General features: G+C 51.7%; 10 protein-coding genes across 10 annotated transcripts; 3 read left to right on the forward strand and 7 right to left on the reverse strand.

Annotated features, from left to right (window-relative positions):
- Positions 1 to 1,311: 1,311 nt before the first annotated feature.
- Positions 1,312 to 2,125, reverse strand: N7539_000461 (uncharacterized protein; the record flags this gene model as incomplete). Its single annotated transcript, XM_056930065.1, has 3 exons — positions 1,312 to 1,748; positions 1,870 to 1,996; positions 2,060 to 2,125. 3 exons carry the CDS (start codon positions 2,123 to 2,125, stop codon positions 1,312 to 1,314), a joined length of 630 nt encoding a protein of 209 aa, XP_056794358.1.
- A 2,843-nt stretch (positions 2,126 to 4,968) lies between these two features.
- On the forward strand, positions 4,969 to 10,079 carry N7539_000462 (uncharacterized protein; the record flags this gene model as incomplete). Its single annotated transcript, XM_056930066.1, has 2 exons — positions 4,969 to 5,033; positions 5,150 to 10,079. 2 exons carry the CDS (start codon positions 4,969 to 4,971, stop codon positions 10,077 to 10,079), a joined length of 4,995 nt encoding a protein of 1,664 aa, XP_056794359.1.
- A 1,434-nt stretch (positions 10,080 to 11,513) lies between these two features.
- On the reverse strand, positions 11,514 to 12,029 carry N7539_000463 (uncharacterized protein; the record flags this gene model as incomplete). Its single annotated transcript, XM_056930067.1, has 1 exon — positions 11,514 to 12,029. One exon carries the CDS (start codon positions 12,027 to 12,029, stop codon positions 11,514 to 11,516), a length of 516 nt encoding a protein of 171 aa, XP_056794360.1.
- Positions 12,030 to 13,504: 1,475 nt separating this feature from the next.
- N7539_000464 (putative neutral amino acid permease) lies at positions 13,505 to 15,064 on the reverse strand (the record flags this gene model as incomplete). Its single annotated transcript, XM_056930068.1, has 3 exons — positions 13,505 to 14,303; positions 14,389 to 14,818; positions 14,893 to 15,064. 3 exons carry the CDS (start codon positions 15,062 to 15,064, stop codon positions 13,505 to 13,507), a joined length of 1,401 nt encoding a protein of 466 aa, XP_056794361.1.
- Positions 15,065 to 15,911: 847 nt separating this feature from the next.
- Positions 15,912 to 17,036, reverse strand: N7539_000465 (polysaccharide deacetylase family protein; the record flags this gene model as incomplete). The annotated part of the gene is made up of 3 exons (XM_056930069.1): positions 15,912 to 16,050; positions 16,113 to 16,794; positions 16,856 to 17,036. The coding sequence occupies 3 exons, from the start codon at positions 17,034 to 17,036 to the stop codon at positions 15,912 to 15,914; spliced, it is 1,002 nt and encodes a 333-aa protein (XP_056794362.1).
- A 682-nt stretch (positions 17,037 to 17,718) lies between these two features.
- Positions 17,719 to 19,231, forward strand: N7539_000466 (putative amidase; the record flags this gene model as incomplete). The annotated part of the gene is made up of 3 exons (XM_056930070.1): positions 17,719 to 17,818; positions 18,279 to 18,625; positions 18,677 to 19,231. 3 exons carry the CDS (start codon positions 17,719 to 17,721, stop codon positions 19,229 to 19,231), a joined length of 1,002 nt encoding a protein of 333 aa, XP_056794363.1.
- A 257-nt stretch (positions 19,232 to 19,488) lies between these two features.
- N7539_000467 (SDR family NAD(P)-dependent oxidoreductase) lies at positions 19,489 to 20,463 on the reverse strand (the record flags this gene model as incomplete). The annotated part of the gene is made up of 3 exons (XM_056930071.1): positions 19,489 to 19,784; positions 19,855 to 20,310; positions 20,397 to 20,463. The coding sequence occupies 3 exons, from the start codon at positions 20,461 to 20,463 to the stop codon at positions 19,489 to 19,491; spliced, it is 819 nt and encodes a 272-aa protein (XP_056794364.1).
- A 338-nt stretch (positions 20,464 to 20,801) lies between these two features.
- On the forward strand, positions 20,802 to 23,555 carry N7539_000468 (uncharacterized protein; the record flags this gene model as incomplete). The annotated part of the gene is made up of 6 exons (XM_056930072.1): positions 20,802 to 20,913; positions 20,990 to 21,415; positions 21,472 to 21,753; positions 21,817 to 22,807; positions 22,861 to 23,276; positions 23,335 to 23,555. The coding sequence occupies 6 exons, from the start codon at positions 20,802 to 20,804 to the stop codon at positions 23,553 to 23,555; spliced, it is 2,448 nt and encodes an 815-aa protein (XP_056794365.1).
- A 313-nt stretch (positions 23,556 to 23,868) lies between these two features.
- Positions 23,869 to 24,180, reverse strand: N7539_000469 (uncharacterized protein; the record flags this gene model as incomplete). Its single annotated transcript, XM_056930073.1, has 1 exon — positions 23,869 to 24,180. The coding sequence occupies one exon, from the start codon at positions 24,178 to 24,180 to the stop codon at positions 23,869 to 23,871; it is 312 nt and encodes a 103-aa protein (XP_056794366.1).
- A 301-nt stretch (positions 24,181 to 24,481) lies between these two features.
- On the reverse strand, positions 24,482 to 27,527 carry N7539_000470 (uncharacterized protein; the record flags this gene model as incomplete). Its single annotated transcript, XM_056930074.1, has 4 exons — positions 24,482 to 24,565; positions 24,662 to 26,681; positions 26,741 to 27,099; positions 27,162 to 27,527. 4 exons carry the CDS (start codon positions 27,525 to 27,527, stop codon positions 24,482 to 24,484), a joined length of 2,829 nt encoding a protein of 942 aa, XP_056794367.1.
- Between the last annotated feature and the right edge of the window lie 27 nt (positions 27,528 to 27,554).

Here is a 27,554-nt window from a genome sequence, read left to right on the forward strand (position 1 = left end):
TCAAACTTTTTATTTTTTCTACCAGAGCAATAGAGACGGGGCTGACACGCAAGGGCTGACACGCGAGCAAGAGATCCCCGCTTGTGTAGGCCAATGCTATGGGAGAGGCAAATAGAGCACGCCGACACTCTCGATCGTGAGCACAGTCGTGTAACAGAGCTTCTTTCGACTCTCTTTTGAATATCTTTCTAGATCGATGTTTTAGATGATCGTTCTCAAAAAAAGTTGTCCTAGTACAGTTAAATTTGTGTACCGTTCAGTCTCAGATCAAGATTAAGCCTTATGTCAACTGGGATCCTCGAGATGCCTTATGTCGGGCGATAAGATTAAGAAACTGAGTCTTGCGGAATTGTCATGCCTCGTCCATGATATTTACCCTCTTCAAGAAGCAAAATAAGACACTAACTGAAGGCGATGTGAGTAGTATCTGGTTACCCAAGAGGTTCGATAAGGCGAGCCCAGCCAAGTGCATTCTAGAGCACGATAGCGTGGTGCGATATGTGGTTATTGTCTACTCATAGTCAGCTTAAGACACTTGCGTCAAGTTGACGGAATCTGAACATACCGAGATCTTTTGCGCCTCCGGGTGGGCTTCCGTACAACTTCTTGAACGCTCGGTACTCGTATTGACCGGCGCGAAAACGTTGGCAAATCGTCTGGGTGTCCGAGAGGACAACACCACCGTAGACTTGCTGATTGAGCCTCTCAACACTAGCACAACATCGTATGAGGTCGACGTCCGTCGTAGTTCGAAGGCCGTCTAGTCGTGCTGGACCTCTCGGTGGGAGTCTAGTCTCACGGACATCCGTCGAAATGATTAGTGGAGGTGGAGGTGGAAGGAGGAGGAGACGCAGAGATGAAGACAGGGAGACAGAGGCTAGACTACATGCTAAGAGAGGTTTGAGTCCCTATAGAGTGAGGTGACAGAACCCAGTAACCAAATTATTCAAAAAGTCCATCTTGCGCCTTATTCGGAGTTTGCAGTACCGGTACTGCCAAGTGACCTGGGCTTTGTGATAATGTTGAGTTTAAAAATGATGTCCCACACAACCTGTGTCTCTGTTTAGCCTTGCACTTGACTTACAAGTCATGCTACGTCAGATCAGAACTGAGAGAAAGATGATATGAGAGTCAGAGATAAGTGAGAGATGAGCTCACAAAAACACTGCATTCGAAGAAGCGATGATACGCTTCTGACGGAAAAGAACTATGTCCAAGATCCGATTGTACAAAGCAAGGCAGTTGCACCATCGACGTGAGCAGGCTGGGTACCTGCTCAGCGTCATCGACAGAACAGTTCTACTGATCTTGCTACTCTTCCTCCGCGTCCTCTGCCACGTCACTCTCCTGTCCGGACTCTGGGCTTCCCTCACTGAAGTCGACACTGCCTTCAGGCGAGGGAATCCAGAACTCATCGTCACCCGCTTGGTTCTCTGTGGGTGCTTCGAAGCCAGCAGGGCGGTTCTTGATGCTGAACTGCACCTGCTGGCGGACGATCTCCTGGAACGCTGACTGATCATCCCGGTAGAGCTTGGCCGCATCGACATTGGCCGGGGAGGAGATCTCAGCGTCGTCGAGTAGGGACAGGATCGAGACAAGGATAGACTCGACACTCTGGGCTGCTGACCAACGCTCAGAGGCAGTCTCTCCTGACATCTCGTCATCACCGGGGGGGTGCAAGATGGAGATGCACACACTGCCATCGTTTGCAATGTTCGGGTGCAGGAGAGGGTGCTTGATCCGGAAGACTGTGACGCCGTGTTAGCATGGTAGTTTGACCTGTGAAGATGGAGCAGATGAAATATGTAGACTATGCGGAAAAAATTTGCAAGATGCTGTTCAAGAACTGCTGGCTCCAGTGTCACTTACCAGGTGGCGAGTAGGGATAGTCCGGAGGGAAATTCATACGGGCTTGAATGTAGGCGCCATAATATATCGAATCTTTGTTGAGCACCGGCAAAAAAATATCCCAAACGAAGATATTCTCCATCCACATCTAGAACAAAAGTCAGCACGTGCCCGGAGCTCGCCAAAGGGTGCATGATCAGTGTTCACGTACCTCAACATGAACCCAATCCAGCTCTGATAGCTCGCTGAGCTCCTTCATGAGTCTTCGCTCGGCCATGGCTGAGATGATTGATCTCCGAGGAAAAGAACAGAGGAAAGTGACGGTTGAGGCGTGAGAAGTGAGTTCTGAGAGTAGAAGGTGCGAAGGTTGACTCGGGTGAGAATACGAGGTGATGAAGCGAGCGTAGAGGGGGAAGCAATGTGTTCTGAAGAAAGGAACACGTGAGCCGTGGGTGTAGTCAGAGAAAGTTCACCAGGCGAGGGGATTCACTGCTTTTATATGCTGGCCAATTGTTTGGACTGACGCCAAAGAGCCATCGAGAATCCAAAGAATTGAGCGGAAGCTTCCAGTGTTGCGGTAGCAAACCATGAGTTTGAAAGGCAACGATCCCAACTTTGCAGATCTTAACCAGGCAGAAGGGCAAGCTTGGAGGGATCTTCTTAATTCGGCAGGCGCGTTTTATGACCAGCGCGTTCCATGGGAAAGAGGCAGTGTCAATACACAATGGGCGAGTGTGACCATGAACACCTGCCCCTACCGGACTTTTCATCAAGTGAACACCCGGAGAGACTTATTTTTGCAGAAAGATCAGATAAGCCTGAAGCTGAAAGGTTGGACAGGGACATTGCTGCTGACTGGAATGCTGATCAATGCTACTACCTACTGGCCCGAGTGTCTATACTTTGCCTGCACGGGAAATAAGTGATAGAGAAGAAGTCAAAATCAGCAGAGCAACCTGATCTAGCAGGTGGATCTGCTTCAAAACATCCAGACACGAGATCTTCAACCTCAAGAAACATTGATATTCACGCCGCGGTCTAGCCCAGCAGGGCAGCGCGCATGTCTCACTGGTCACCCACGTCGAGCTTGTCAGCAAAGAACTCCCTCCACAGGACATTTCTGAACCTGCAGTCTCGCCCGGTCTCGAACACTCACTCATGGATGTAAATAGAAAAAAAAGGCAGAAGTGAGAATCGAGTCATTTCTGATGCTAGGAATCATGTAATTCTGAATAGTGTTTGGCAAAATAAACAAGATAACACTAGCATGTTCCGGTATTCGTCCGGTCCGCGAGACCCGGCAGTTTGCCATGTATGCTATTCTGGGTACCCAAACGTTGATGAGGCTCAGCATTCCAAGACAAGATATGTGAATTGAGGGCCTAAAGGTCAACGTGTATTCATGACAATTGACGATTTCAAAGTGGGGACCAGGAAAATGTGCATCTCTCCTTAGGTCATGATGTCCAAGTGCCACGGTGATTCGGCCTCAGCTTGAGCTGCCGCAATATGATAATCTGAAAGATGGTCGACTTCCAGCTCCGATCTGCTTAGAAAGCGTGTTTCCGATCGATTCGACAGCCCGTCGCGAGCGTCATCTTTTCTGGCAATGATATTCCCGATGGACGGGACTGAGGACTGGGCATTGAAGCTTGTGCGGAGAAACACGAGGACGGGCAGCGGATCTACTTTGGTCTTGAATATTGATGACCCTTCCTTCACTTGCCTTTGCCCTGCCACGACAGGTACAGGCTTGCAGCATGTACTGGACCGAGTCTCATAACAGGCTTGAGGTGTGTCAGCGTGGTCTCATCGAGGAGTGCTCCTCCTCGATGTACTCGTGATGTCGAGGATAAGCAGTGATAGCTAGCTTGATTGGCGATTGACTGGATCCAAGCAACCCACTGGCGAGATCTCGATTGAGACTAGTGCCCTGCGGATAGACGGAGTAGCGGCACATGCATGCAGGTCATTGGCGAATGACCATGGACGCAAAGCAAATACAAGCATACAAGAGAGTCCCGAGCGCACTGGAGAGGTAGATAGTTAAAGAATTGGAACGGGCGAGAGCGAGAGTACAGAAGTCTTACTGTAGTAGTAGTAAGGGAGACTTGGAAGCCATATGCCGGTCCCATGCAGGTGACCGCCTGACCCGTTTATGCACATGCACGACCCATCGACCCGTCGAACCACACGGGAAAGAATGTACAGGCGTGAAGGCGGAAGGTGGAAGGCGGTCTGCTTGGCAGATCTGAAAACGGTGGACCTGGAATATGACCCGGGAGGAACGTGTTTGTGACGTACCTCCCCAAGCATTGGGCCAAGCCTGAGAGACGTTGGAGATACTTTGTCATAAAGTCCTTGGAAATCTCCGATTCACCGCGACTCAACCTGAGCCAGCCTTCGGGATCGAGTGCGGTTTTAAATGGTGGCGTAAGAAGTGTCTTCTAACCTGATCTCTCCTGTTTTAATAGGAGAATTGAGGCTCTCTACAATTTGCACAGATAAGCATTTGGTGCACCGATAAAACCTCACTCCACCGGTGGTGGCTGATTTCCATAGTCGAGGAAAAATTATGAGCAAAGCGTGCGACTAGATTAAATTGATCCGGGCGGATTGATCCCCCCCCCAAGACCCGCCGCTTCTGGCGGAACGTTGGAGCGAACTAAGGGTCTTTATCAACCGCCATCCGGCTCAGCTTTTCCCCTCATCAACAACCCGGTCTCTGACCCTCTCATTCTTTTCTCGCTTCTCGGACACTGATATTCCTATTAGACTCGGCTCTGTTGACGGCTGTAGTCGCACAGCTTTTCAGCAGACCTCCATCCTGTTGCATTCTTATCTGCCCTCCGGTCTCCAGCGGCGACTCGGTACAACGGCGGCTCTCGGCAGCCATATCTTTGCCTGACTCCGGCACTCGGTCATGCTCACCCAGTCCTGCACAGTCGTCAGAAAATAAAGGTGCAACGCGGTTTTGGTGAGATTGAAGAGAAGTAGTCGCTGCGTGTTGTGCGGGAACGTATCGCTCGTCGAGTCGACGAAGCGTTGGTCGACCTCGGTGACAGTGGACCCGGCCTAAGCAAGTTTCGTCACTGCGCAGCCTGCCCTTCTCGAAGTACCATGCTTCCGAAATGTCAAGGCCCGACATGGGCCATTGACGACCTGTCGCATTGCTTTCAGCGCAAGTGAGTCCAACGTTCCTTCTCACCTACATTCTCGTGTGACCGGGATTTCCAACGACCCGACCGATAGCGGTTTTGTGAGACCGTTCTTGATGACTGATCGCCCGATTCGGTAATAGTGTTCTGCAAGTCTCGCTACCGCTGGGCGCGTGCGCCTTATCCCTTCTCATCCTCCTCCTCCACCTCGTTTACCGATACGTTGCCTCCCGGAAATCTGTAGCGTACAATGTTCTTTCCAATGAAGCGACAGACAATGAGAATATCGCACCATCTCCCGAGAATGAATCGGACTCTCTTCTCCAACGAGCTGTGCAGATTGAACAAGTAAAGCTCGAATTGGATCGTCCACGGGGAGAGGTGACCGTGGTGGCTGTTGAAATCGCAGCGCTTATCGGTGAGGTCGCTCTCCACGTCGTCATTCTCACGATAGCAGGATGGGGGCGTCATGGAGCTCTGCCTGCGACAGCAGGTCTGATCTCATGGGGATATACCTTGTTCTTGGTGTTGGTCCGACTGCTGCTCTCCAGTTTCGATCTATCCTCGGCTCCGAGACTGTGGACCCATACGGCAGTGCTATACGCAGCTCAGTGGCTGTTCAACGTGATGGTCTTCCGCTCTGCAGTCATTCACCCAATTTCGCGTCGCGCCTTGACTCTCAGCAGCATTCAATTTGCGCTCAGCAGCTTCCTTTTACTGTTGACCCTCACCACTCGACGCGGCAACAAGCCTGTTTTGGTTGAACGGGAGGAGGGCTTGGAGCCTCCTCATCACCCACGAGCTAGCTTGCTGTCTCTGGCGACTTTTGCGTGGTTGGATCCATTGGTGTGGAAGGGATATCGTCAGCCTCTTGAGCTCTCGGATGTGTGGAACTTGACCCCGACGCAAAAGGCCGCGGCTGTCCTCACGGACTTCAGAAATCGACAAATGAAGGGTTCTCTGGCTTGGAAGCTCGTCCGCTTCTTCAGCGGAACCATTCTCAAGCAAGGAGCATGGACGATCTTTGCCGACCTTTTCGTGTTCGTACCAAGTCTCCTCCTCAAGGCCATTCTGGAGTATGTTGAGGATCCACGATCAACTACTCCCAATGCTGCGTGGCTCTATGCGATTCTGCTGTTCTTCTCTGCACTCATCCAAGGCGTTGCAGCCGGCCAAGCTCTCTATATTGGGCGCAAGATGGGAGTCCGTATTCGTGCCATTATCATCGGTGAAATCTACGCGAAAGCGCTCCGACGGAAGGCAGGCGCGGCCACGGACGCTGCTCGAAAAGCGATTGAGGAGACCAAGACTACCAATGATGCCAAGTCTGAGAAAAAGAAGTTTTTCTCTTTTGCCCGTAAAAAGAAGGCTACCTCTGCTGATGGACAAGATACGGAAGCCGCCCCTGTCAAACCCCCTGCCGCCGACCTCGATGATACTGCTGGCCAAGCAAATGTTGGAACTATCATTAATTTGATGGCAATTGACTCTTTCAAGGTCAGCGAAGTTGGTGCGTATCTGCATTTCTTGTGGGCAAGTGTTCCAACGCAAGTCATCATGGCGATTACATTGCTTTATAAGATCATGGGCTTCAGCGCCTTTGCAGGTATTGTCTTGATGGCCCTGATGCTGCCCGTCAATCTTTTCATTGCCCGTCAATTCAGTAAAGTTCAGAACGCCATTCTGAAGGGAACGGATGCTCGTATTCACGCGACGAATGAGGTTCTTCAAAATATCCGAATCATCAAATACTTTGCATGGGAGCAGCGTTTCCAGGACGTCGTGAACGAGAAGCGCAAGGCGGAGCTTAAATCTCTTCGCCGACGTTATATTCTGTGGTCTTGTGCGGCGACTGTGTGGTACGGAACGCCTATCTTGATCACCTTGCTCTCGTTCTTCCTGTATACCGTGGTCGAAAAGAAACAGTTGACTCCATCGGTCGCCTTCCCTGCCTTGTCGATGTTCTCCCTCCTGCGTGTGCCGTTGGATCAGCTTGCCGACATGGTAGCTCACGTGCAAGAGTCCAAGGTATCATTGGACCGTGTTGATGAGTACTTGAATGAGGAAGAGACGGAAAAGTACACTCAATTGCGCGAGACTGATACTGATGGTCCTTCTCGTGTTGCGCTGGAGGGGGCCACGCTGACTTGGGGCACCACTAACTCGCGTCCCGGAGCGGCCTCTGCATCAGGCAATGGCACAGACGCATTCCGTCTCATTGATGTGACTGTCGACTTTCCGATTGGTCGTCTCAGTATTATCGCTGGACCTACGGGCTCAGGCAAGACCTCGTTGCTCATGGCTTTGCTTGGCGAAATGCGTCTGGTCGAAGGTCGGGTTCATCTCCCGGGAGGCATGGGGAATCGAGCCGAGTTGCCTGTCGATCCCGAGACTGGTCTCATTGACAGTGTTGCTTATTGTGCCCAAGAGGCCTGGCTGGTGAATGCCACAGTCAAGGAGAATATCATCTTTGCGTCTCCGTACGATGAGAAGCGCTACCGTGCTGTGTTGAAGGCCTGTGCGCTCGAGCGTGACATCGAGATCCTGGATGCCGGGGATCAGACCATGGTCGGAGAAAAGGGAATTAGTCTCTCGGGTGGTCAGAAACAGCGTATCTCTTTGGCCCGCGCTATTTACAGCAGTGCTCGGCACTTACTCCTCGACGACTGCCTGTCGGCTGTTGATTCACATACTGCCAAGCATATCTTCCGTCAAGCCCTTACTGGCCCGCTGATGTTGCACCGCACATGTGTTCTCGTCACGCACAACACAGCTTTGACAGTCCCCCAAGCGGACCACGTCGTTGTTCTGGAAAATGGCAAGGTGGTCGCGCAAGGCAAACCCGAGGAACTGGCATCGTCTGGTGCTCTGGGCGATGAATTCATGAAGTCTGTGCCTGCTTCTCGGGTTAGTTCACGTGGTATTTCACGTGCGCCTTCCCCGCATGAGGATGAGACTGTCGATGATGCGGAAGACGCGAATGCCAATGGTGCCGCGAGCAAGTCACAGCAGGATGAAAAGTCACCGCTCACCGAGGGCAAGGCTGTCGGTAGTATCAAGTGGTCAACGGTCATTATGTACTTGCGTTCAATGGGCTCCTGGTACTACTGGGTACTTGCCGTTTCCGTGTTTTGCATGCAGCAGCTGGGCTCGGTGTCCACCAATCTGTGGATCCGACAGTGGGCAAATTCATACCGCATATCGAGCGGAAAGCTTGACGGTGACGCTGGTGATTACGCTGCTGCTGCTCACCTTCATCCCCCAACGTTCACCGTTGGTAGTGTTTCGAAGATGAACACCTGGGGTACATTACAATTCGGATCGCAATCCGAGGTCACTGTGGCCACTGACGCACATGTCGATGTCGGTTACTACTTGGGCGTCTATGCGCTTCTGGGTCTTGCCTATATTGTCATCTCCTTGTCTCGCGAGGCCGTACTATTCTGGGGCTCTCTGCAGGCATCATGGAAAATTCATGACAATCTTCTCCGGGCGGTGATGCACGCAAAATTCCGTTTCTTCGACTCAACCCCTCTTGGCCAGCTCATGAATCGATTCTCCAAGGATGTCGAGGCAGTTGATCAAGAGGTCGCCCCCGTAGCTATTGGCATGCTGCACAGCTTGGCGTCAGTTATCATGATTGTTATTCTCATCTCCGTCATTACGCCCGGCTTCTTGATCGCTGGTCTGTTCATTACACTCGTGTACACTGCTCTTGGTGCCATCTATTTGAACTCGTCCCGTGACCTTAAGCGCCTGGAATCAGTGCAACGCAGTCCTCTGTACCAGCAATTCGGCGAGACTCTCAATGGCATCGTCACGATCCGCGCGTACGGTGATGGCCCTCGCTTTATCGTTGACAATCATCGTCGTATCAATGCGTACAACCGGCCGCATCTCTATCTCTGGGCGAGCAACCGCTGGCTCGCTCTTCGTGTCGACTGGACCGGCGCTCTGGTGTCGTTCTTCTCGGCTACATTTGTGCTGATCAACGTTGGAAAAATCGACGCCGGTGCAGCTGGTCTGTCTCTGACGTACGCTGTGACCTTTACCGAAAACGTGCTCTGGCTGGTTCGTCTGTACTCGGAGGTGCAGCAGAACATGAACTCCGTCGAACGTGTGCGCGAGTACCTTGAGGTAGACCAAGAAGCCGCTGCGGTCATCCCAGACTCGCGACCCGATGCTGAATGGCCCACTCACGGCGCCGTTCAGTTCAAAGGCTATTCCACGCGGTATCGTCCCGACCTGGATCCTGTGCTCAGGGAGGTCTCCTTCTCCGTCAAGGCTGGGGAGAAGGTCGGCATCGTCGGTCGTACTGGTGCGGGCAAGAGTTCACTGGCCTTGGCCTTGTTCCGTGGCCTGGAGGCCGAACAGGGTCAGATTGTGATTGATGGCGTTGACATCGGCGCGATTGGCTTGCGGGATCTCCGCGAGGCCATCACGATCGTTCCTCAAGATCCCACTCTGTTTACTGGTACCATTCGCAGCAATCTTGATCCTTTTGGTCTATTCAGTGACGAGGAAATTTTCACGGCTCTCCGTCGGGTTCACCTGGTTGGCTCCAGTGCATCGGGCGCCGCGACACCGACGACTTCGAGCACCGCCGTTGAGGCGCAGGATATTACCGGTGCAGCCGGCTCTACGATGGACAACAAGAATGTCTTCCACAATCTGGACAGCCTCGTCTCCGAGTCTGGCTCGAACCTTTCGCAGGGCCAGCGACAACTTCTGTGTCTGGCTCGTGCACTTCTTAAGAAGCCACGAGTTCTGATGATGGACGAAGCCACAGCTTCGATTGACTACGCCACGGACGCCAAGATTCAAGTGACCCTTCGGGAGCTCCACGACCGCACCATCATTACTATTGCCCATCGCCTGCAAACCATCATTGATTACGACAAGGTCTTGGTGCTCGACCACGGACGTGTCATTGAGTACGATCACCCCTGGAAGCTCATCAGCAAGGAAGACGGTTTCTTCCGTAGCATGTGCGAGAACAGTGGGAACCTGGAAGTTCTCGTCGATGGTGCTAAGCGGGCCTGGTCTCAAAAGCACCTGGTAGATGATTCCTAGAGAAGGAGCGTCCTCTGTGCGATAGATCCATACTAATTCCTTCTTTTTTTTTTCTTTTCTCATTTACCCACGTACATATCTTTTCTTTCCAATCCAAAATCGTGTCCAGCATTGCCTGTTGAAAGTCTCCTTCCACCTCGCCACAGTTTTGGAAGGGAAAGTCTTTTGGCGAAAAGGGAAGAAGAGAACCCGACATCTGAAGCTTGTTGTGTCACCTGTCATTGTCCGTTTCCATTTGGGAGGCTATCTGTACCATTTATCCACTGCACTAAGCACTGAAGCAGTCCGCAGGACAAGTGAGGTTTCTTTTTTATCTTTGTGGACAGACTCGCTTCAAATTATAAGCTAAACTGGCCGTAAGGAGAAGACGTGGCAAAGTCCCAAGCATTCCCATAGTTCGTGTGTCAAGATGAGCCGAGACATTATCCACTTGTCAAAAGGTTCAAAGAAACGGGATCATTATTACGTCGAGTATACCCCCTTTGAGCCCCAAATTCGAGTAAACTAGTGAAGCTACACAAGCTTTGACAAACGCGCGTCGCGGGCGGAGTTACCGGAATGGGAATAGGAAGCCGAAGATCTTGCTTCGCGGAATGCTTCGTCCATGCATAGAAATGTGAAATGTGAAATATCTATTTATTTCCGCGACGAGGTTTTGGTTCTCTCAGACAGGACCAGGTGGATCTTTCTTCTTCATGGGACCCGATTGAAACCCCAAATGTGACACGTCATGTCCTCGCACTTGAGACCTGGATCAGCTTTGTGCTGCAAAGCTACCTGGAGTGCGTGCATCAATTGCCGTGGCTGGTCAAGCAGCGAGAGTAGACCCCGTCTCCTTGCCCATTGGGGGACCGAGTACTCTCGCATTTCGACGCAAGACCCATTGTGAGGGTTGCAAGGGATCTCCGACCGGCCAGTGACACATTCGAGGCTAGGGGCGTTGGGGGTCCATGCGGGCCTCCATCTGCCTCTGCGTCGACACTCGAGTCTCGAGTAATTTGCGGGTCGGCATCGTTGGCATCGGTTGACAAGTCCCAGACGAAGAGTGACGATCAGATGGGTGTGTGTGTGCTCCTTCCTGGGCTCGCCTGTCGTCGCGTGGTCTTTGCACGTGCGGGAGGGGAAGGGCGTGAGTCGCGCGGCGAGGAGGATCCATGTCCGTTTCGGGGCGACTAGCGCGGCTACTGCAACCAGACATGCGATTTCGTCTTTTGCCCGCCAAAAACGATTGGGGTGTCAGGAAGGAGATGGTCAGGACCAGCAGAGAAATGCAAGGGATTCATGTGTTCCAATGCCCACGAATCTGAGCTCACAAGCCAAAGGTGCCGAACCATCGTAGCGAAAGAGAGAGAGAGAGAGAGAGAGAGAGAGAGAGACAAAAGTTCATGCTTTATCTTGTCAAATGGTATATGCGCGGAAACGTCTCTCGCTCTCTCAACGCCGCGCCCGCAGACAGCCTCGAATGATGGTCAAGATGGCAATCGCCGTGCTGGCAATGACGAAAAATCGAAGTGGTGGTAGAATCGACAGCGCCAACTGCGCGACAGACTGCGTCTCGGCGACCTGGTCCAAAGCCGATATCCAGTCCTGCACGGGTTGCGCGGATTGTTGCTCCGCATTGTTGGTCTTGGGATGAGAGGCCTCGGGCGTGGGCGGCAGCCGATCATCGTGGCCCGGTGCAAGGAACCCGGCCTCTCGCATAGCGGCGAGTTGATCGGCGATTCTTTGATCCTCGGCGATGGACTCGGAAAGCAAGTAGGAGCCTCGGAGAGGGTCGTCTTGTACGGTAGTGTCGTCGTGGGTGTAGTCGGGGGTTGACGAGGATTTGACACGATCGACGTGATCGCGAGCGACAACGACCGTGCCTCTGGTGGACGACAGGGGAATACCAGAGGCCGATGTGACCAGGGTAGTCATCGCGAGGATGAGAGCGAGTCTTGACAGAATCATGCTGAAGAGTGGAATGAGACAGAAATGCAAGATGGGAGATCGCCTCTGTGGGGGGGTATGAAAGTATAGAACGACTTGCTCAGGGTGGTATCTTCCCCTTATTGCTTCCAGTAACGGTTGTCAAGGGAATGGTGAGCTGACAAGAGAAGAGTTCAATCAAGTCGTTTGGTGAAAGTAGAAACTGCAGTATGGAAATGAACCGCAGACGGGTTAGGGCTAGATCATATAATAATCTAGTCAATCTACCATGGACTAGGATCTAGCCGGATACATATCACTACTACCATAGAACAGCTCCTTCGTAAGGTGGAACCTTCCCTTGCTATCGTATTGGTGAGCACTCTGTCGCTTCGCGCATGAGACGGTGTATCGCTACTCGAGATCTGGCTGAGATCGCCCTCGCGACCATCCGGCCTGGAATGAACTCAGCCGATTCCAAGGCAATGGGGGGAGGAACAGTGGATGACGGTGGAGCACCGGAGGTAACAGATGGATCGCCTCGATCAGATCGAGCAACGAAGGTGGTGCGCAGTCATCTCTGTATCCACTCGAGACACTAGGCGCAACTACGGCGACGGCATACGTAGTGGATGATGAGTCCTGGATCCACTTATCAAGGTTAAATCAGATGAGGAGGAGCTTTGAGCTATGAGACTGGCAACAATAATAATACATTCAAATCGGGAGACGAGCCATGTGAAAATCTCGTCTCAACCCATAATTCAGTTCAGTTCTCTTCGTAAACCTTGAGACGATGCGTTGCCCGGCGTGAAAAATGGGGGTGCAAAGCGAGACGATCGTGTTGTAGCAGGCTCGATGTCTGCAGTGGGTGCTTGGAAGAAAACAATTAGTCCACTTGGACTCAGCCCGGTCGGATCTGCCTGCGGAAACTCTGGAACAGTGGAAATGCGAGTCCACACTAAATCGTCACGGTAGTAAAGAAAGGATCAGACGCCAAGCTTCTCGCCTCCAGCAGGTGCTAATTAGAAAGAGGAAATTTCTCGAGCTGATCACGCCCATCGTCTCGATCCATTGACGTGAAGTTCCAGAATAGGCTGTCTTGACGGCGTGCCTGGCACCTCAGGGCCCGAAAGGGTCTGAAACGGTCAACCCTTTTCGCCAGCAAACACAGTCGCAGACGACCTTCACAGGGCGCACTTTTCCGACGCACAGAAGCCAGGTGGCTGACTTGATTACGCATTCTCGACTTGATGGCGCGTCTAGTCATGGCGGCTGAGTCCCGTCGCCGCGTCGGGCCCGAGGAGAAAGTGGGCCTGAAACAGACTCTCCCATCGGCTCGGATTTCTTGTTTATGGGGAAAAGACGGCTTTGATCTACGTTCAAATGCTCCCAAGAGAGGAACATCTTCAATTCGGATGACACGGGCAAAGTGACCAACATCAGGTAAGGAACCGCCGAAGTGGCCTCGAACGTCAGATTCTGCGCGCTTGAGCCGGTCTTTTCTTCCTGCCCGTTCACCCCGTTGATCCGCTGTTGTCAGCGCACGAAAACGCAGATGAGATGGAACCATCGGCGTAGGCCTGATTGATTTGCACAATGACCCCGTAGGTTCCACCTACGGTCAAGAACGCCCCCAGTAAGATCAGCACGACATGCGCCGCGTAAGCTGTCCTTTGAAGCAGACTGCCCCGGCAATAGTCGCGGTAACTATACAGCCAGAGCCAGCCAGGGAGACAGAGGGCCAGCGGTGCAAAACATAGCGCACCGACGAGAGCCAACACGTAATTGAAGATGGGAATGGCACAGGCCAAGAGAAACGAGATCGCAGCCATGCCCACGGTACAGCTCAGCCAAGTGCCCCAGTGGATCACAGTGTTGGTCTGCAGGTGACGAGAATTGCGCAGGATTCGGACAAAAAGATACTTGGCTGCAACATGGACATAGAGACAGCCACTGACGATCAATCCGGGCAATGCAATCCCATATGCGACACGCTTTACGGTGGGTCCGGCACTGCCCAGCGATGGTGATGCGATCCACTGTCCGCACCAGGCATATATAACTAGGCTGAAAGTAAGGTAGGAAGCAGTCACGAGACTCATGCTCAGATACACAGCCTTGGGATAGTCTCGGGGCTTGCGCATCTCAGAAATGACAGGCAGGAACGCCGAGGTGGCGGCGCTAGAGACGAAGATGGTCGCGGCAGCGGTGATTCCCGTAGTGAAGCTAGGATTTCCAATCACTCGGTATCCAAAATCATACTCGCCGGTGGATGGGGCTGCTGCAGGGCGATCTCGAGTGGTAACACCTACTCTACATAAAAAGTCAGCCCGACTCAAGTCGAATGATAGTGAGGGAGACATCACACATGGAAGCCCGAAGGGTCAGGATTCCTTACACAATAATGAACACGGCAATATACACGCTTGCAAATCCCACCCAGGTCAACCATCCGATGTGCGAGAACTTTCGCACGCTCGCAAATCCAGCGATGATGACGGTTGCGATAAAAGTAAACCAGACTGTGCATATGGCATGTCCCGACAGTGCGTTTAATGCCGTCGACACGCCGATGATTCCGGATGCAGCCACAATCACATAGCTTACAGTGAAGAGCATCCCGACAATCTCTTTCAATATCGGTCCTCCCACAACATGACTCATATCAGCGATTGAGTGGCAGCCAGGGTGGCGGTTGCGAAAGTTTCCTTGTATGATCGCGCAGTATGTATTGAGAACTGTCCATCCTACTACATTGACCGCACCTGGGAAAGCCCCCAACTCATACATTAACGAGGGGATCGATAGGACCCCGGTAGCAAAGATGACTACATTCGAAAATGGTTAGGGACTGGGAACTTGTCATTTGGACTGCTGTTGCTGGATGCAGGAAGACACTCACTCTTGAGAAAGATGATCCCGGCACGGATCCAGCTCACAGTGCGAAAATCTACTTGACCTTCGCCTGTCCTGAACACCTCATTTACTTCCTCTGCTTCGGCCTTGGCTAATTCAGGTCGAGCTCCTTCATCATAGCTTGGCGCCGCTTTGATATCATCATTAAGATTGGCCATGATTGCACGGGGACTCCTCGACAGGCAACGAGCTGATTCGTCTCCCAATGCCTGGTCGGTGATATCTCAGTAGAGAACAAGGACCAAGATGCGTTACCGGCTGATTTATATGGTTTCTGCCAAGTCTTGATCTTGGGTCCCGCGCCAATTTAACCCTGGTAACGGTGTTAAAGTGGCATTGGCCAGAATTCATCCTGCTTCTAGGACCACATACCTAGAGGGTGTCATCAGCGGGCGATTCGAGTGAAATTAGGGCACAGAAAGGAACTCCATTCGACTCCACCTTGGAGATTTCCCCGCAAAGCTGGTGGAAAAGCTTTGCGATAACCAGTTTGAAAACTGAAGGTTCCTTTGCGAGGTGATCGACGTTGATGTGATGGAGACATTTTGGGGTAGTCCGGGGTGTTGGGGTAGGCTAAATTGGAGCACCTCTCAGTTGATCTAAGCTCGGAGATCTCAAGTCGGGGTCAGAGATGGTCACGATTCGATGCAGATAACGGCTTCCTTGGGGGCGCGTGAGAAAGCTACCGTACCTATCAATCGCGTTGGGTTTGGAGTCACCTAGAATATCGATGAAGTTCGGCGGGCATGCGCTAAAGATCTGTTTTGGGAAGAAAGAGCCTTGAACCAGCCAGGAAAATTTACGTCAATACATATTTCACGTCCGAGCGCCGGTTTGCCTAATTCACAATTGGGGGGGGGGGGGGGGTAATTGCAAATTGGCGACGAGATCGAGATCATGCACAACGAGAGGTTCACACTTCGGAACTGCAAAAGTGAGAATGAAGACGAGGACAGTTTATAGACAGATAGAATTTCTTAATCGAGCAAGGTACAGACAAAGTTACTACTTCTTAAGAACATGTCCAACCGGGGCGGGCATCAATGCACCGTCCGGAACGGGGTTCTTCTTTTTAAACTCATCACAAACCTGCTCCATAGTCACAAATTCGACCCCTTCGTGCTTCTTGAAATGCTCAATGAGTCTGGCGTCAGAGGTATTAGCGCTATACTCGAATTCCCCCCGGTCGGAAAGTGGTTGACCTACCGCTCATGCATCAAAAGGACATGTGGTCGTCCCGACACGTCTGGGTGAATGGTGATTGGAAAGATAAACTCATCATACTCGCGGTAGAAGTAGTCGAAATGATCACGCCAGATATCCTCCACGTCACGGGCATTCACAAACCCATGACTGTTGGATGCGTTCTTGATAAACATCATCGGTGGCAGGTCGTCGATGTACCAATTAGACGGAATCTCCACCAGGCCCGTCTGGGTACCATGTTCGAGGGGCTTCATCCAGGTCTCTGCCTTTTGAGTGTAGTCGATCTTGGTCCAGGTGTCTCCAGTACGGAGATAGTATGCTTGGCAGTCCTCATGGCTCATGCTGTGATCATACTCGATGCCATAGTCGAGGAGCAATTGGGCTCCTTCTTTGCTGGTCTCCCACCAAGGCGCGACGCTTCCGCGGGGTGGCTTTCCGGCGAATTCGGTCAACATACGGTACGTCTTGTCGAGAACATCTCGTTGCTGTTCAATGCTCATATCTGTGGGATTCTCATGCGAATAGCCGTGAAGTCCAATCTCGTGGCCGGCATCACGTACCGCGGCCATGTCCTCTGGGAAGGTCTCTAGAGAATGGCCCGGGATGAACCACGTGGTCTTGATATCATACTTGTCGAAAAGCTTCAGTAGTCGCCGGGTTCCCACAGTACCGGCCCAATATCCTGTCTACCTGTCAGAGACAGAATATGCTTCAAGAGGGTGAGACCTGACCATCGAACTCACCTCGGCTGATATCGTTGGTTGAATCTTCGCCCCCATAAGACCCAAGCCACCCAGCAACAGCGTCGACATCGACGCCGTAAGTGATCAGAACTCTTTTGGGAGCCATTGCGTTGCGTGAAGAGACTGCTTGTGGTGATTCCGAGACGACGTTTGTATGCGACACCGGCACGTCGGAGGTCATTTAGTACGGATGACAACAGGCAAGGCGGGGAAAAAGATAACGACCAAAAACCCCGCCCCTCTCTTGGACCCGTCGGAGTCACGACGTTGCTCAGCCCACTGCAGTATAGCTGGAGGTACCACAGATCTCTTGGCTACGTCGAATGCCAGTGGGCACTGACAATAACTGTCGGAGCCTACAAAAAGACTCAATCAGCTCTTGGCGATAACGCTTTCGATGATCCTCATCAACACAAGGCTGATAATGATAAGCTCATGAGCTGGTGCGGGTCTCCCCGAGTTGGGGTAAGTTGGAGTCTGCGCGATTCGGATGGATGGGAAGGAGTGGTATGGCGAGTGACGAGCCTGCACGGCAAGCTGAAAGCGCTCTCTGAGATTTACTTAGATCATGGAGAAGCTTCAAAAATTTCAATCCAAAGAGATTGGTCATTTCAACAGCATACCCTGTCTCTGACTCCTTGAAAAGCGCAGAGTGGTCAGGCGCGATGTCTGTCTTGTTTACCAGCATCTCCGAGTAGGTCTCTTCAAGAATTTCCACCTGCTTGAACTTTGAGGACTAACAATCCTCGCCTCAAGTAACAGCCCGGTGAAACGTGGGGATACAGAAGAGCTTGTCACCCCCTTTGGATTGATCATTGATCCCTCCGAGTCCGCCGATTTTCACACTCTTTTAGCTGCCTTGCATGACTGCGCGTAGAGCGTGGATGCTGTATCGGATTACCAGCCTGGATCAGATCAAGTCACTTATCCGTGCCAGGGTACACGTCGTCCAACTCGAGAAGAGTAGGTCTTTGGACAGGCTTGGGCCCATAAAGTCCTGATCCGAGGAAATCCCAACGGTGGTGTTCAGGCTGGGAAAACCCTCAGGCCTGAAAGACGTGATCGCAGTGGCTGGTGTTCCGCAACTGACGGGGAGTGATATCATTCCATCTTGGACGCCTTCCTCTGATGCGACGGTGGTCACTTGTGTCCTACACTGCTGGAGCAGACATTCATGGAACGTTGACATGTGACTTCGTCTTTCACGAGTGCTCAGGGCACGGTTGAAAATCCCCATGCGCGGGGCTATTCTGCTGGAGGAAGCACATCGGGAGGCACCGCTCTCGTTGCAGAAGGTGTGGTCAATTTGACTATTGGATGTGATCAAGGTGGCAGTGTTCGTGTACCTGCATCTTTCTGTGGCTATAAGCTCTTCTGCGCAACCCAGTTGCTCTTATCCACGAAAGGAGCTGACGAAACATAGGTGTTGGTCTTAAGCCAACGTACGGAAGAGTCCCGTATACGGGTATCAGCAGTGGTGATGCCCTTGATGACCACGTTGAACCACCGGCGAGGACTCTTCTCGACGCTGCACTTTGCTTGGATCTCATCAGTGGTTACGATGGAATTGACGACCGATCGGTTGGTAGTCCTCTGCCGGGGTCGACAAGCTTTGCGTCAGCCCTGCAGAGCAGCTTGGATAGCCTCAAAGAGTTTCGAGTTGGTGTGCTGACAGAAGGTTTCAACCATGACTTTATCAGCCCAATTGTCAATCATTCAGTATTAGCAGCCGCTAGCAGGTTTGCAGAGCTTGGTGCTACTGTTGAGCAGGTTTCTTTGCCGGAACACCTGAACGGACCTGCTATCTGGACTATTTAACAGAGAATAAGCGGAGCACAAATTCTTCTCGGGTTAAATACTGGGCGAAGCGGTCTGAGCATGACGGAAATAGATTCTGCGTGGTTACCGTGGACAGACGATCGGTTTCAGAGGGCATTTCCATCCACCAAGGACGTCTTGATCAATGGACTCTACCTCGTTCGTAATATTCCTGGACTGTACGGAAAGTCAGTGAACATCGGGCGTCAGATCAGGGACAAGTACGAGACACTTTCCCAGAGACTCGATGTGCTTGTCATGCCCACTACTCCAATTGTAGCCCCCAAAAACGCGAAAGGGGGCTCCCCCGTGGATTCGCTGACGCCGAGCATGGGCCTCACGATCAACACGGCCACTTTCAACGTGGCCGGTCGCCCTACCATTTCTATCCCCATAGGGCTGGCCCCAGCTTCAGATGGTGGAGATGTTACGCTTCCCGTAGGTATCCAACTGGTTGGGGAGACTGTGGAAAGAGGAAAAGATTTTTTTCAGGCGGCGCATACCTGGGAGATTCATCACAATTGGGAAAAAATGCACTTCCATGGCAATTTGTACTGACGCTGGGAGCCGAGAACAACTCTTCGCAATATCATCAATTGATCTCTTTTTGAAAACAGTGATTAATACCATTGATAGCGACACAGAACCATTGATGGGCTATTCGATCGATATGGAGATAATTTCCGCCATTGGTTTTCTGGTGTCCATACGACCATGAATACTCGGTTTTCAATGCGTTGATTTCGTCCGAATCTCTCTCGCAGTAGGTGGATGAGTCGGACATTGCACAGAGTGCAAAAGCCGAATGCAGTTCATTACACGATAACGTATCCACCATCCACACCCAGAGCATGGCCTTGTACAAAGGAAGCATGAGTTGAACACAAAAATAGAACGGCGTCCGCGACTTCTGCAGGCTTGCCCATTCTTTTCATCGGCGCGATATCCACGGCAGGACCAATCGCCTCGAGAACAGCAGGATCTCCAGTGATCATAGGGGTCTCGATCACTCCAGGACATACACAGTTCACCCTGATGCCATCTTGAGAGTGGTCGACCGCATCAGAACGGGTCATAGCGATGATGGCGGCCTTGGAAGCACAGTATGCGGCTAAATCCATGTTCAAGTTAGCGTTTCCCTTCGACGGGACAAAAGACTTCTCTCTCAAGGTGATACTAACGAGCTGCTGGTCGGCTGACGAGGCCCAGCTGACTAGCAATGTTTACAATTGCGCCTCTCTGTGCAGGTCTTTCCGGGTCATGGCTGGCTAGTGCATCTTGCTCGAGCATCTGTTTCAGCTGCGCCCGCGACGATAACCAGCACCCTCGGTAGTTGATGTTATTGACGCGATCAAACTCGTCGATGCTCATCTCGGATGATCGTACTGCTTGCCCCAGTACACCGGCGCAATTCACAGCGTAGTCGACACGGCCGAAGTTCTCAACAACTTTTCGTATGAAATTCTCGGCGAAATGATCATCTGTGAAATTACCCGGGTGGACAAATACCTGACTGCGAGGATAAGTTGCGCTAATCGTTGCCTTGGTTTGCTCCAGAGTAGTCTCGTTAACATCGGTGATAGCGATACGCTCACATCCCGCCGCAGCGAAGGCTCTGACGACAGCTGCACCAATGCCTTTCCAAACACGAAAAAGGGCTGTTAACATATGTAGGGCAAATTGTACAAACCAAGCTTGGCGCTATAATTTGCTTCGCACGTACCAGTTCCGCCCGCACCAGTCACAACGGCAACACCAGGAAACAGCGTCGTAGGACTCGAAGAAGACATCTGGTACGTACACAGGATGTTAGTACACAGAGGGATTGATCGAGACAGGCAAATCGACTTCTTCAATCGTCTAGGTTGCACGGTTTCTTCCTCGAGGACGTTCGCGTTCAAGAGATCCAGCTCGTTCACGATGCGTTGTCCCCTCTCTTCGAACTCCACAGGCCTCAGCAGTCCCGGCGGCTTATCGACCGACGATAAGCAGCCGGGAGTGGAGTTGTTGGAGTGATCGCTTGGCGGTTGGAGTCATTTTCCACTTTCCAGAGCGGCTCCTCCTCAATCTCCTCCCCAGATGCCCACTTTTCACCCCCTCATTTTCTCCAAAGGTCTCGGAGTCATCCATGGCATCTCCATCACCCCAGAGGACTGACCGCATAGCGAAGGCGCGCATTTGCAGCCATTGCGGCCGTGCCTTTCGTCGTACAGAACATTTGGAGCGTCATGTTCGAACCCGTAAGCTCACCGGCGTCGGAGTTGGAGTCATGGAGAGGTTGAAAGTCAGCCGGCTGATCAGATCACCACGTGCTAGATACGAAGGAGAAGCCATTCATCTGCTTTTGTGGGGCAGCTTTCACGAGGCGCGATTTGTTGAAGCGTCACAATCGCATCTCGCATGAGGATGGCTTGACTTCTCCAGATTCCCGACCACCATCCGCGGTCAAGTCGACGCTTCAGGCCACCCCTCGCGTTGTTGCCCCTGCAGCTGCAGCCGGTTCGCCGCAATATGATGCAGTGACCCGCTCCTCAGTCTCAATATCAGGCCCACCAACCTCACATCAATGGACGGGGTCTCAAAATGCACCTCCTGCGTACTTGCCTCAGAATCAAGTCGCAAATGTGCTGGGGCCCGGGGTCACTGGTCTCAATCCAATGCCGCCTGGCCACCCGGCAATGCATGATCCCGCTATGCTGCAAGCTGCTCAACTGCTGATTCCCGGTGACTATCAGGCGACTAGTAAGTCTTGTCCCGATGAGACCTTATAGAGAAGTATCATCATTGACTTGCTTCAGCAATACCTTATCTCCCGGAGGATCTCAATCATTTCCAAGAATTCACTCATTTCTTGGACTCGATTGGATTGCCAGCCGAGTGGCTCCCAAGCGATGGTGAAACAAGTCAACTGCAAACCGAGACGGGGCTAGACGAAGTGCCCAAAGCCGTACACTCATCCCAAGATCAGCCTAAGACTCGGCGCGGCCCGAGAGACGAGTCCAGAGGGGACTCTCCTTTCCGTTCATGGCTACCGTCAGTCCCTCGAGGTGACCAAAGTTTGGGAACTCTGTCTGATTCAGGTGCGTTGCTGTCTTGATCCATCTGCCGTAGGGTGGTGATCCAGTTGTGCTGAACTTCTGCAGAGCCACCCCAAACCCTCAAGTCTTCACGTTTCAACGTCTCTGAGGACCAACGCTTCAGACTCGCAGCAGCCCTAGAAGGCTTCCGAAATGTTATTCCTGATTTCACCCTCCCATCTCGGCACACTCTCACAAGATACCTAACTTCCTATTTTGAGGGCTTCCACCCTCACATTCCTTTCATTCATGTTCCAACGTTTCGCTTCAATGAATGCTCCGCAGAAATGATTCTTGCAATGATGACCATTGGTGCTCAATATCGATTCGAGCATCGAAATGCGGAAAAACTTTTTCATGCTTCCAAGACCGTGCTATACGAGCGGATGTCCCGAGATGCCCGTGCCGGGGGGTATGCAGCGCCTCTGAGTAACTCGCAATACTCCGTGGATGCTCAAGGGCCAGTCGGGACATCGATCAACCGATCGAGACAAATGGAAGTCATTCGATGTCTTCTCTTGCTGATGAGTTATGCCACCTGGGAACGAGCTGGACTTGTCCAGGAGGCATTTCAAATACAGGGACAACTGGTCCAACACATTCGAGAAGCGGGTTTGACTGAGCCTTACTCTGACCCTCGGACCATGTCTGATTGGTATGAATGGGCAGAGCTGGAGTCTGTGCGCAGGACAAAGCTCATATCATTTTGCTTCATTCACATCCATAGCATTGCTTACAATGTCTATCCATCACTAAGAAGTAGCGAGATACACATGCGTCTGCCCTGCTCGACAAAGGAATGGACGGCAAACAATGCTGTCGAATGGGAAGCCGCCCAGCGCGATCGTGGGCCCCAGCAATTGTTCTTCCAAGATGCGCTGACTCTTCTACTACAAAAGTCGCGATCAGCGGTACCCTTGGAACCAATACCTGCTCCACTGGGAAACTATATGCTTCTTCATGGCTTGTTACAAAGAATCCACATAGTCAGCGAGTTGTCCTTGCCCAGCGGAAATCATACGACGACTCTCCCTACCGAAGAATTGAATAAAATTGAGTATGCTCCCTGCCCTTTTCCTGACACTGCAATTTTACTGATAAATAATTCAGGCGTGCTTTGCGCTCTTGGACGTCAGTATGGCAACAGGCCCCGGAATCAAGCTTGGACCCTCACAACGCCAATGGACCCATCCCATTCACATCGAGTGCCTTACTTGGGCTTGCATATGTACGCCTGTCATTGAACCTGGGACCTTACCGTCTCCTCGAGACACGCGAGCCCGCCACCATTGCAGCCGCTCTATGTCGCTCTCCCAAGCCCGAAAGGAGCTATCGTCTTATCCCTGCCCTCATCTACTCGGCTCACGCGCTCAGCATACCGGTTCGTCTTGGCATCGATCACATCGCTCGGAGCCAGGCCTTTTTCTGGAGTGTCAGGCATTCTCTTGCGAGTCTTGAATGCGCCGTTCTTTTGAGCAAGTGGTTATTCACCCTTGCAGAGGCCGCGCCCGATCAAGCTCCAAGTGGTGAGTCTTGCCAAGTCGAGATTTCTCATCACGGTGCCCTTGCTGACTTGTTTCCTAGAAAATGAAAGCCGTATCCTGCGATGGACGCAGTGTATAGTTGAAGAAGCATTTTCCTCGGTTGATCTCGAAGACGAGTCCGAAGCTCCACCAAATCTCGAACCTGCTGCGCTTGGCATGGCAGTGCTCAGACTGTGGGCGCGTTTGTTCAAACGAAACACTCAGTGGCCGTTTATCAATGTCCTGGGTCAAAGCTTGGAGCAGTACATGGCAATGATATGAACGTCTTCACGTCGGTTGTTGAACGAAAACTTGTATATGGTTCTGAATGAGCAAATGACCCCGTTGATGTTTTGGATGACTGGTTCGAAGGGTGATTCTTGATGACTACTACTATATCAGTGATAATGTTGAATATGATATGGAACTAGTCTTAGTTGACTCACATTGCCCGAGACTGCAATGTGATGGAATTCCTCAATAAAAGAGAAATCGTGATATTCTAGTTGAGGTGTGTATCTGACAAGCTTCCGCGCAAAAACAATTGCTTCACCATCCGCAACACAACTTAACTGACTTAACAATGAATCTCGAATCAATCTAGTAGATGTCCTGATCTCGACCCTGGACCACATCCCGCCTTGGTTTCACCTAGTCTCCTAGAGGCCGTATTCGCGGCACCGCCCTCTGTCCGCGAGACTGTGGTTTGAGCTTCAGGGGCATCACTGCCCAGCGACACCCCACCTTTAGGCAGGGACTGATAGTCAGAAGCAGCGCCAGAAGGCCAATCTGATGGACACGGCGAAAGCGGCCGAGGAAGACCCTTGTCGGGTCCTTCAATCTCCATGCTACTTGAAACTGGGACGGTCAAGCTTGTATCGGCATCGGACAGGTCAATCAAGGGCATTGCCTGTGGACGCTGATGAGATGATTGAGTGTGTAAGATCTGTGATGAATTGACGAGGTTCAGAGAAAGATGCTCAATCTTGAGGGTGTCGATGGGTGGCTCGGTGCATGCGCAGGAGTGGACGTGTGCTGGGCAGCACTTCAGGCCGGAACATGGAACACCACAGCATGGTCGGATGCTTGGGCACTTCTGCCAGCGGTTCACTCTCGGGTGAGGACATCTGGAGTGAAAGTACATCAGTTACTCGTGCCCTGAGATTTAGGCAGTGAATGAATTGAAAGATGCGCTCACCGATGACATTTCAAGGCGCATATATGACCGCAGTCGAGACTCTGGCCACACGCGAGTTTGCAATCACTTGCTGCGCCACTCCAGTCTTTGATCGCTGTAAGATCCCATGAAGTGTCAGATGATGAGTGAGCATCGATCTTTCGGTAGGTACTGCTAGTAAACCGAAGAACCTACTTTTCATCATTGTGACAACACCATGTCGACATGTCACGGGTATTTCAAAGCCGATCTGGGGTCTGCCGTGAATAGGTACCTTCAATATTGAGATAATCCTCCGCCAGAGTCTGCTTGCAGATGCCAAGTGACCTGCATTGCCCAGCATGTAAAGCCCGCGTCTGGCCCGAGAGAGGGCAACGCAGACCCTATTGTCGACACCGAGAAATCCGATGCCATCAGATTGGCTGCTTCTACTTCTGACGAGCGATAGAATGACAACGTCGTTCTCCTCGCCTTGGTAAGAGTCCACAGTGACAACATTAGGTGCGCCATCAAGTATCGCGCCTTCATTCTCCATCAGAGTTCTCAATATCTTCTTTCTCTGGCCGTTATAGAAAGTCAGAATCGTTATATCCTTGCTGGAGGTTCCGGACGCGCAAAGGTAGGTATAGAGCTCAACCACCATCAGAGCTTCTATCTCATTCACTTTGGACGTCAAACTGTCGTTCACCTCGGGCCATACGTGGGTGAAGAAAAATAGGCGGACATCCCCCATGCCCGGAACAGGCTCGCTCAAAGTGACTGTCTCATGGTCATGCAGCTCGTCGTAGATTGGCGTCAATAGTTGGCGGATCTCGGGGGCCATTCGCCTTTGCTGTTTCAGCATCACGAAGGCGAAATGATTGTGAATCAAACGCTCAAACATTGATACATCCAAGTTGAACGGCTCTCCGGCCAAGTCGTGCAAAGCACAATTGCCTTTGAGTTGCTTGTGATCGCCGACGAGCACCAAATGCTCGAGAGATTCGAAACAGGCGACTGCGACAGAAGCTTCTAAAACCTCCGCAGCCTCTTCGATCATCACCATCCGAGGGTTAAGGGCGGATATCAGGCTTCGGTACTTTGACAACCCCGTCGTTGTCATTCCAATGAGCTTGGTGGTCTTCAATATCTCAAAGTCACGCTCAAGTTTGCGGATTTGTAACCTCTTGCTGACCTCCATGTAAGCATTCATTTTGCTCCGAAGTCTCTCATCAAGCTTTGCAATCAGTCTGCCGTGCAGGTTCTTGTACACTGCGCCACGATCTTCACGAGGGATTTCCCACATGTCGCGCAGCTCCAAGTATTTTTCCATGACCTCATTCGGGACGGATTTGACTCGACCGACATAACAAGGAAAGGCCCGCCGAAGGTCGACCACTCTGCCCTTGAGATATTCTAAGCCCTCGTTATCAACCATGTCTTTCTCCTCCAGACTCATAAGCAGCTCAAAATCTTGATCATAGTCCGCGATAGCCTTGTTGAACTGGCTTGGTGAGATGAATTGGTCAAAGAGAATAGCCTGAGGTCCCAGCCACGCGACAAGCGGATCTGGAGGCCTCCTCCCAGCAGAAGTTATCCATTCACTGCTTCCCTTGTCGAGATTTGTGAGCTGCTCTTCAGTACGTAGACCGTGATGAACAAAGATACCCCCGGTGCTGGACTCGCTTTGCCTGTCAAGCCCTTTTAGGACTTTTTGAATAATATCATTGACAAGAGCTCTATGCCGACGCCGCGCCCCCTGAAGAAGGTCAGTTGGCAGGACAGCCGGTTTTCGATTCTCTCTGATGGCAAAGAGGGTCCGCTCGGCAACTCTGGCATTCCTACTTCGACCTCCGAGCCGGATGTAGCCCGGCTCGAATTTTGCTATGTGAGTGAGCATCTGGTCTAAGGCATGATTCGTATGAGTTGCGACTATAATGGGTGGATCCTCAGGCTTCATTTGTGCCAGCAATAGCTGTAAAACGGCCACGGATACATATGTCTTTCCGGTGCCGGGGGGCCCTTGAATTATGGGCAATTTGTTTGTCAAGATATGCCGTAATGCATCTCGCTGGTGAGGATTGAGATGCCCAAACAAACCCGGCGGCAGCCCTTTTTGAATGTCATACTCCAATGGCTGGCTTGAGCCGTCGGATGCGAAAGGTTGAAAATCCATGACGGAATTATGTTTAATGTACTCCGGCACATCAATCTGCTTCAGTAAACCACAGATATGATCGCTCAATGGAAAGCTGTAGGAAAGAATGTTAGAAGTATGGCAGACAAGGGGCAATGTTCTGTCGATACAGACCGTTCTCTCGACAGTTTTTGAAGAGCTGTCATGGTGTGCCGATGTGCCTCATAATAGCCTGAGCGCCCTTCGACCATGATCCATTCTTTCAGCGGATCAAGCGAGATGTTTTCTGTCTGAGCAAAGTAAAGATCCACTTCTGGAGGAGTTTTGACCACACCCTCCATGGGTCTTGCTGCCACAACCGCAATCACGCATTCGGTCGAAAATTTGTCTGAGGCTGGAGACAATGCAACGACTTTGCCAGCCAAAAGACGAGAAGAGTAGCGCCATAAGATTGGCTGACCTGCGCGCTTCGTCGAGAAACAGACTCGAAATGCCATACCTCGGTGGGCCATAGTGATGTGGGTGAAGAATACCTGCCATTGTCAGTTTTTCTGGCCTATTCAATCGAAAGGATTTCTCGTACGAAAGTACGAACCCGCTCATAGATGACGAAGTTTTTGTTATCTTTCATACCAGGCCGCTCTCGAAACGACGCAACTGCATCGCGCAGGTTGGCGGTAGCATCCTCGCGGAGAAGTCCATAATGGGTTTCCAGGTACAGCTGAGTGGAGGGCCATGGGCCATTGATGTGATTTGTCGCAATAAAGAATTCCTCTCCTTCATGATCGGTGCCCAATATCTCACCGACTGTGGGTAGATCTGGTTTGAGCTGCCAATCTGCGAGAGTTGTGTCGTTGATAGGAACATCGTAGTACTGGCGTATGGCCAAGTGAGCCGAAGGAAATGAGGATGATTTGGGCTGCGTTCGAGAGCCTTCAGACCTGCTATCAGTGTTTGACATCTTTCATTGCTTGTCAGCTTGAAGCTT

Source organism: Penicillium diatomitis (assembly GCF_028827545.1).
Source record: "Penicillium diatomitis strain IBT 30728 chromosome Unknown utg000001l_segment0_segment0, whole genome shotgun sequence".
NCBI classification, from domain to species: Eukaryota; Fungi; Ascomycota; class Eurotiomycetes; order Eurotiales; family Aspergillaceae; genus Penicillium; species Penicillium diatomitis.